The sequence below is a fragment of the Lathyrus oleraceus genome, chromosome 4, assembly GCF_024323335.1.
Source record: "Lathyrus oleraceus cultivar Zhongwan6 chromosome 4, CAAS_Psat_ZW6_1.0, whole genome shotgun sequence".
NCBI classification, from domain to species: Eukaryota; Viridiplantae; Streptophyta; class Magnoliopsida; order Fabales; family Fabaceae; genus Lathyrus; species Lathyrus oleraceus.
Genome location: NC_066582.1, coordinates 364,108,332 through 364,118,132, shown reverse-complemented (window position 1 = coordinate 364,118,132; position 9,801 = coordinate 364,108,332). Strand labels below are relative to the sequence as shown.

Here is a 9,801-nt window from a genome sequence, read left to right as displayed (position 1 = left end):
TCCCTTTTAATAACATACCAACTTAGTAAAGTTTTTTATTCTTTCTTTTATAGGATGCTTCAAGGTTCCGGACTCGGGTCCACAAATATGTTCATATGGACCCGATTCAACCTTATGTTGAACTCACCGGTTTTTGTCATATAAGCAAGATTTTATATTCGTCGGCAGATAACAAATTCATTATTGCTTTATGCGAAAGATGGCGTCCCGAGACACACACATTCTAGTTCCCAACCGGTGAGTGTATCGTGACGTTAGAAGACATCTACATGCTTTTGGGACTGCCCATTGAAGGTAAGGCTGTTAATGGTAAAATCAACTATACAAATTCAATTTGCATGGACCTCTTGGAGACTGATTTGTTAGATGATAACTCAAGAGGTCAAGGTATACTCCTTTCACGCCTTAAGTCATACTATAATAGTTTATACTTAGATGAGCATTCTATCGAAGATGCTAGAATATTAAAAACTAGGTGTTACACTATGCTTTTAATTGGTTCTTTTTTATTTCCCAAAGGTAGTGATTCTAGCATGCATATTATGTATTTACCTTTACTTAGACATGTAGATAGAATAGGAAGTTACAATTGGGGATCTGCTTGTCTAGCCTATCTCTATATCTCCTTGTGCAAAAACTCACACAAAAACACATCTACATTTTCTGGATGTGTTGTTTTGCTCCAAGCATGAGGTTGGTCAAGACTACTGTCCCTAGCACCCGTCAACAACAACTCTTTCACATTCCGTATGCACAAAAGTAAGTTGTTTAAATTGTTATATATTTACTTACTTCTTTAAAGATTATTATCTCTAACTAATATTTTTACCTTTTTGGTGTAGATGGTCTGCACGTGGTATGAGTTATAATAGATGTCATAGACACTGTATTACTCAGTATCGCAATTTGTTGGATCACCTTCGACCGACAGACGTAAGGATAATAACCTCATTATTTCGTTATAACTTGTTAACTTCTTCTACCTAGATTACAATCCTATTTTCTTTCACATTTTAGTTCATTTAGCGTACATACCTTAATTTGGATCATGACCATGAGGTCAACGCTGAAGACGCGGCCGTAAGGACTGCATGCACACCGATAATACGATTCACAATTATGGAGATGCACAACAATGATCGTGTGAAGTTGCAGTTCGGTATGCCCCAAAATATCCCAGATCCCCCAGCAAGCCTAGGAGAATGGCATTTGCGCAAAGTTAACGACCAATGGAACTTCAATCCATGGCAAAGCTTCGCAAGATCGGAGTGTCGCAAATGGAAGCACTACCATGACCATGTCTTAACTGACGCAATCATGCCGAATGAAGAAAAACCAAGTCGTACTTATATGGCTTGGTACAGATCAATTGGTTTTCAGTTCATCGCCGAGGATATGTACCTGTACGACCCACACCAACAAAATTACACACCTGACACCTCAACATCAAACCCCCAACAACATTGTTAGACCGGATACACACAACCCCCTGTCCGTCAAATGTTCTGTTCAACCAACACACAAACATACAACCAAAACATGCCATACACTCAACCCCAATACCAAGAGCATACCCCATACCACCACCAACAAATTGACCATCAACCTGAGACCCAACATCGCTTCGCACCCACCACATCACCCTACCAAAGCCGCCTTAGCCAAAACACCCAACGATCATTCAACGCCAACCACCCCTCTTCCTACCATAGCCAAGATTCCCAAACCTCACAAAACCAAAACCTCCAACAACCCTATCTATACCAAACACCCCAACAACCTTTCCAACCTTTCCTCAACGCATCATTCACACTCATGTCTCCCTTCAACCGTCCCGGTCGTCCACCAATGAGTCAAATACAACCCAACTACTCTGGCATGGATCATGAACTCAGCTACGGCGGTACACCCTCGATGCATACTGAAGACTATGTCGACTTGTCTGACTACCTCAATAAGCCATCTCCTGTAGTTGGTAATGACGCTCCTGGCCCCTCAGATGCTCAAACACCAGTAGTGAATCATCAACGTGGGTTAGGGTCACGGGTTAGGGTAGCTAGGGGATGTGGGACCGGAGGTTGGTTAGGTGATCCCGGTCATCACCATTAGGCTTTTTTGTGTAAACGGAAAATTTTATTAATATTAATTGGTCTTATTTCAAAATTATGTATCACGTAGACCATTTAGCTAAAAAAATGCGTTTTACATTGAGGTACCAATCCAATTAGCGTCTCCTTCGTAAAAATACACATGGACGTCAATTGGATTGGCTATGACACATGCCCTAGCTAATCCAATTGGCGCATCCATTCAATTTTTAAGAGGAGTCGCCAATTGAATTGGCGCCTCCTCCAAAAAAGTCAGATAGTTTGAATTTTTTTTTTAAATCAGGAGTATTTTTGAAATTTCTTTAAAAAATTAGATTTTTTTTTAAAAATTCGTAAATTCACATCATTTCACAATGGGGTTTAGGTTTAATTTGAGAATATCAAAAGTTGGCATTTTTATCTATTATTCATAAAACACAATATGAACTTTCAGTAAAAAGAAAAATTAAGGTTTGGACAAAGAACTTTAGAGAAACAGGACAACCTAATCAATGTCGAGTGTGAAGATGATCGCTGTGATAGGCGGTGGTCAGATGGGATCAGGAATAGCCCAACTCACCGCCATGCACGGCATCGATGTCTGTCTTCTAGACGTCGACTCTCAAGCTCTTTCAACTGCTTCCTCTTCCATCTCTTCTTCCATCAACCGTCTCGTTTCCAAAGCTCATCTCTCTCAGGCTACGGCTTCTGAAGCTCTGAAACGATTGTGTTTTACCACTAATTTAAACGATCTCTCTCATGCTGATTTCATTATTGAAGCTATTGTAGAATCTGAAGAGGTTAAAAAAGCTCTGTTTCTTCAATTAGATAAGATTGCTAAGAGTTCTGCAATTTTGGCTTCTAATACCAGTTCCATCTCCATCACTCGTTTGGCATCTTCTACTACAAGGCCAAAACAGGTAATTCCGTCTTCTTATTTTTATGTGCATACCATTAGGTATTTATGTATTTAAACTTGTTGTGTTAGGTGATAGGAATGCATTTTATGAACCCTCCACCAGTTATGAAATTGATTGAGATTGTGCGAGGTGCTGATACTTCTGAGGACACATTTGCTGCTACAAAAGCACTCTCACAGAGGTTCTAATCTTTATACTTTTCTACCATCCTTTGAGATTATATGATTATGCCTATCAAACTATCATTCACTGGAATAAATTTTATCTTCATTTCTAAAGATATTGATGTTTGTTTGTGATCACCATATTCCAGCTGTTATTCTGAAAAATCTGATGGTGGAAGATGAATTACTTGTTGATGTATATGGCTGCTATGTTTCCATCCACCCACAATGTTTACGTATGTAGGTTAATACTATTTTCATGACATTAGATATATGTGAAAGTAGAAACATCTAATGGTTTTGCATACAGTCGAATTTTTGTTTACATTTGAATAGACAAAAACAAAATGGAATATCTTGTTCTATTGCATCTCATTGGTTTCATATGTTTAACAGAACCGAAATGCATCACTCTTTCAATTCTGTTTTTTATGCTCTATTGAGTATATAATGTAGGGGTTAAATATGATTTTAGTCCACACTCATTCCATGTTTCTAGAATTGGTCACTGACCCTTGTTTTTCGCTGACTAAACAAATGGAAATACAGATTAATACTTGTCATATCAACTTTTTAAATTATGTGGCACCCTTTTTTTGGTCTGTAATCATATGCGCGCAACTACAAAGACTAATCCTTTCGAGAATCTAGAGAGCATTTAAGGGTTGTTTCTTCCAAATGGTGAACTTTAATATGCACAAGTCATATATCAAATCAGTGACTACATGCTTAAGAGACCCACAATGCTTATCACTCGGATAACACCAATAATTTTTTTTTAAAGTACGCGTATTTCTATCTATCAAACCAGCGAAAATCAAGTGACAGGCCAATTTTAGAAGTGTGTTATAAGTGGAAGAGTCAAACTTAGGAGATAGATTTAGTAGAAACTGAACTTCAAATATGAGTATTTTGTCGGGACCAAAAATATAATTAACCCTAGAATGTAATCTATATGTTATGTTTTTCCAACTTGTTTACATGCATCACATTAATTCCTTTATGCTTAGTTACTGTTAACCTGCGTACACTCTGTCTAATTTTCTTCTCTTTGCCGGTTCTCTTAGATTCTTTTACTTTATTCTTCTGGTTCAATATGTGTTGCAGGCTTGGCAAGACAGTAATAACTTCCCAGGATTACTCAGGCTTCATAGTGAACAGAATCCTTATGCCTATGATAAATGAAGCATTTTATACTCTATACACTAATGTTGCAACCAAAGAGGATATTGACACGGGAATGAAGTTGGGTACTAACCACCCAATGGGCCCTTTAGAGCTTGCAGACTTCATTGGATTGGATGTATGCTTGTCTATAATGAAAGTTCTTCATGCTGGTCTTGGGGACAATAAATATGCACCTTGCCCTCTACTTGTGCAGTATGTTGATGCTGGCAGACTTGGAAGAAAACGAGGTATCGGCGTGTATGACTATAGTAAAGAGCCAAAGTCTTCAAAATCATCTTCTCGTCTTTAGAATGTTTGGTTTCCTTGGAAGAATAAGTTGTCAACTTGTCAACACCACGCTTATATCTTGTTTTCACAAAGGAAACGGTGCCTTAGTTTATGTTACAGCAGCATGTCATGAATTGGTTTATGGCTCTTGAGACATTGTGTATGATGTTTTGATAGGCCAATGCATGTTTTAAGCCTATTTGATGTAGATGCTGCTCGGATAGGAATTTCCCTTGTAATGTGATCTCTCTTGGCTGAAAAAAAAATAGAGCTAGAAGAGAGAATGTAGAGATTGTAAAGTGAAAGGTGAAAGTAAAGAGTTGGTGGCATGGCAATAGCTACGGATGTGAATGTTTAATTAATAAACGAATTCAACTTTGTTACAAAATTCAACTTTAGGTTCAATTTATAAAATCCATTTGGTAAATCCAGTTACTTAAGTTAAAGCCAATTTTAAACCTAAATCCAGTTGCTTTATTTTCTAGCCCAAATTGTAGAAATGCGACAATTTTATAAGGGATATATGAGTAAAAAAAATTCATTAATATACTTTAAAATTTGAAGAAAATATTGCAAAAAGAACTGAAAAAAAATTAAGAAGTTTAAGTATGGATGTAATATTTTATAAAAGAAGTTTTGTTTTTATATTTGAACTTCTACTTTCTAAAATTTGCATATCACATTAATGGATACTACTCACACCAAAATTTTATCTCCTATCCCCTCTACTTTTTTAAAAATATCAATTTTATTTTTGTTTGTTTTTAATCAATTTATCATTTAATTTTAACCATTCAATTGAGACTTCCGAGAATTTTATTATTCACCTTCGTATCGGAACACATTAGAAAAGACTTCTGGTATATTTCTTTTCTTAACCGAAATACTTTGTGAAAGACATCCAGTTTAGCGCGAAACGTGTTTTGGAAGACTTACTTGAAGAAAAAATACCGACACACACGCACGCACGCGCACACACACACACACATATCGGAATTCTTTCCTAAAGACTTCCGATGTGTTATTTCTATGTTTCGGAATTCTTCTTTGAAGTCTTCCGGTTTGCATTGTTAATTTATTTATTTTTGATAATTTTTTATTGTGCAGGTATGAAATTTCTTCCCCAAATATGTGTAGATATTTCTAGTGCTTTTTCAACTACTCAAATATTTGGTACACGAGAAAAGGTGATCGGGTGGATTAAAGAGGTTGAAATCCATAATAAAGTAATTGTTATCATCACTCGTTTAGATACTGAAACAGGCAAGAGAGGGAGAAGTAATAAATTAGTATTTGATTGTGATAAAGGTGGGAAATACAAGGATACTAATAGTGGAACCCAAAGTGCGACAAAAAAATGTGGATGTCAATTTAAAATCAGGTTTACTCCGGTGAAAGATGAGTCTGGTTGGAAGATTGATGTAAAATGTGGGGTCCATAACCATGGTTTACCTAATATATTAGAATGTCATTCCTTTGTTGGTAAGTTGACCACGAATGAGAAACAACATGTCGTTAATTTGACAAAGAGACATGTACCACCTAGACATATATTGCTTTCCTTGCAAGACCGAGATCTAGCGAATGTCATTCAGACCATGCAATATACAAGCATAAGAGTATGACAGAAAAAGAGATAAGGGGTCCTAGAAGTGAGATACAACATTTGTTTAAGCTTATTGAGGATGCAGGCTATGTGTATTGGAGTAGAAAAAGAGATGACTCATAAGTTATGAGATATATTTCCGTGTTAGTGTAAGCCTTAGAGGCCAATAATTTTGGTACTTGTATCGAATTATTTATTAATAATAAAAGATTTTTTCCTTATTATGTTTGTTTATTAAAGTCCATAGAATAATTAGTCCGTTTAATGTATCAAGTGTGACTCAATCATGAGATCCCATTAAACATAAGGACATTATTTCTAAAGTATCAGTAGTCGAGCTTTGTTGTGAAGTGGGATAACATTAAAGCATTAAGACTATTATGTATATCGACTGATGATCACATCTCATAGATCATGGATAAGGAGTTGTCAAATCTTAAACATAGGTATGCATATTAGCAGTAATATTTATACTGGATTGACCCGCTATGAGAATACTACATAGGATGTTATGCAAATTGTCATAAGTTAATCTCATGGTGATATTGGTGTATACCACCCTTCGACCTGAAACCACTATAGACCTTAGATGTAGAGTCGAGTGCTTTATTGTTGATTAAACATTGTCCGTAACTGGATGACCATAAAGGCAGTTAATGGATACTCCACGAAGCATGCTGAGGGACATGAGTGACCTAGGTGGAATTTGCTCATCCTGCGTAACAGGGTAAATGTCTAAGGGTCCAATATTGAACTGGACAAGGATGGCACGGTATATGCCTTGTGTTCAATATAGACATAAGGGTAAAAAGGGTAATTGTACACACAAGTATTATCACAAAAAAGGATTTGTCAGATCACATAACACTTTAATGTATTGGGTATCAATGATGTGTTGCAAGATACCGGTCACTGTTTATTATGTTAAATACATGATTTAATATAATTGCCAATGTCGCGAAAACCTACAGGGTCACACACAAAAGGACATATTAATGAGAGATAGAGTAAATAAGGAACATCGTAAGGTACAGTGCACTTAAGTGAATTGTAGAGCATTGTAAGGTACGGTGCACTTAAGCATAATACGAAATATGGTAAGGTACCACGCGCTTAAGTGATTTTCGGTATACCATAAGATATGGGTCACATACACTTAAGTGGGATTTTTAGCTTGCATCCCACACAAGTGGTTCTATAAATATAACCCTTGTGCGGAAGCATTTCATTTTGATGAAATTTTGTTTCTCTCTCACTCTCACACTCAAATCCTTCATTCGTAGCAACTATCGTTGAGACTGAAGGAATCCATTCGTGTGGACTGAGTAAAGGTGTTGTCACCATTCAACGCTCGTGGTCATTCCTTAGATTTGCATCAAAGGTTTCAATCGTCCCAAGAGGTAACGATTTCTATCACTAATCATGCCCACTCGTAAGGATCACTAAAGGAAAAAAATTAATTTCCGCTGCATTTTGGATCGCAATTTTCCTTCAGTGGTATTATAGCCACTTACAAAATCATGCATCTGATAGTTGTTTATTTTCTATATTTTCTATATTAATACGATTAAAAGACAAAATGAATTAAATAATAAATGAGTAATTAAATTTGGCATCATGTGTGTACGATTTGGATGATTGATGTTGACTATGCTTCGAAATCCGACGTTAGTATGGTGAAGCAGCGATACATCGATCGTCCATAGGTTACACAAATGAGATCGATCAATTTATATATATGATATAAGTAATTCTGATGTAAAATATGGTATATATGATATATTGTTTCTATTTCGTTCATTCAAACACTTAATGATTGTTATTCCTTTGAGTGATCAATGGTCATTTGCTTCAGAATCCGACATTAGTATGGTGAAGCAATAACGTGTTGACCAATCATACTGAATTATCAATCGAGGTGTGTTTGACAGTATGAAATTATTGCATTAGGGTTCATGGCGGTACAAGGGTCGTGTTGTCAAAGAGTTATGTGATTAGGGTTGTGACTGCACAAGAGTTATGCTTTAAAGTATCAAATGTTGATGCGAAAAGCGACGTCGATTATAAATCAATTGTTCATTAAAGGTTTGCATAGTATGATCAATCGCCGAAATTTAATTTGGTTTATTTAATTAACAAAATTTAAATTAATAATAATAATGTGTTTATTATTATTGTCTTGTGTTGATCAGTTATGGCTTTAGTTTTCCTTTATTTTGTTTTTGGGATTTTAAAATACGGCATGCGTGTCGTGTCTCTCTTTTGATATCTTAATGTAACTTATTTTCTCATCTCACTCCCTCGTATGTAAAACGAGTTTCTTTTATGTAATGTAATGTTATGAAGAAAGAGAAGAATACAATATCAAAGGAGGACAACCTTGAAGATCTTGCTTGGAGAAGCTTAGATCGTTATTAGGTTAGCTTAGGTTCTCTCATTGGCTTGGGAGAATAATTGCGCTATGGGCCATAACTATTTCATTTTGTATGTATGTTGATGCATATGAATGTATGTTGATGCATATGAATGTATGTTGATGCATGTGAGAGACGATTTATATGATAAATAAGCCAGTGAGATCAAAATAATTGTAAATTCCCTTAAATTAAATATTAAGTATATGCTTTCCAAGTTTTAGCACTCATCAAGATTAGTATCGAATAATGTAGGTTTCACCTACGCGAGGTGCATGTTCTATATTAGTAAGGTGCGATGGGATAATTGTAATATCCAATTGCTAAAACAATGGGTCAAACTTAACTAAACAAATTATAATAAGATTATATACGTTTAGAAGCAAGAGTTGGAAATGATCCATATGATGGATTGGAATAAGGAGTTATTCACCCAACTAAAATATTTGAGAGTTATATTAGATACAATTGGAAGGAGTTCCTACCTAAATAACCTAATTTTGGGTAATTCACCTACGCAGACTTAAAACAAAGTGAAATGTGGATCTCGACCCACTAGAAAATCTTTCCTAATCAAATGGTGAGGGTCATTTGTTTTGAGTGAAATAGTGGGAGCATATTTAATTAAAGGACTAATTGAATATGTTATTTTAATGATACTTATATTTTCATATTTTTCATGTAGATTACCATGACAACTAACACCTCTAAAAACATTTTGCGATCAATCCTTGATAAGGAAAAATTGTTTGGGACAAATTTTCTGGATTGGCACCGAAATCTGAGGATTGTCCTCAAGCATGATAAAAAGTTGTATGTCTTGGAGGAACCTGTTTCTGAAGAGGAACCTCCTAGTTCTGCACCTAAGGTAGAAAAAGATACTTATAAGAAGCATGACGATGATGTCAATGAAGTTGTTTGCCTCATGCTAGCTACCATGAACTCAGAGTTACAAAAGCAACATGAGAACATGACAGATCGATATGACCGGACACCTAAAGATGTTTTATCAAGAGCAAGCAAGGCATGAAAGGTTTGAAGTTTCAAAAGTCCTTTTTTAATGCAAGTTAGATAAGGGAGCCCTTGTAGGTCCTCATGTGCTCAAGATGATTGGGTATGTGGAGAACCTTGAGAGGTTGGGTTTTCCCTTCGGAA

The 9,801-nt window shown here is 35.9% G+C and overlaps 1 protein-coding gene across 1 annotated transcript; it reads left to right on the top strand.

Annotated features, from left to right (window-relative positions):
• Positions 1 to 2,516: 2,516 nt before the first annotated feature.
• Positions 2,517 to 5,019, top strand: LOC127075473 (uncharacterized). Its single transcript, XM_051016944.1, has 3 exons — positions 2,517 to 3,007; positions 3,076 to 3,188; positions 4,279 to 5,019. The coding sequence occupies exons 1-3, from the start codon at positions 2,600 to 2,602 to the stop codon at positions 4,646 to 4,648; spliced, it is 891 nt and encodes a 296-aa protein (XP_050872901.1). The 5' UTR covers positions 2,517 to 2,599; the 3' UTR covers positions 4,649 to 5,019.
• The last annotated feature ends 4,782 nt before the right edge of the window (positions 5,020 to 9,801 follow it).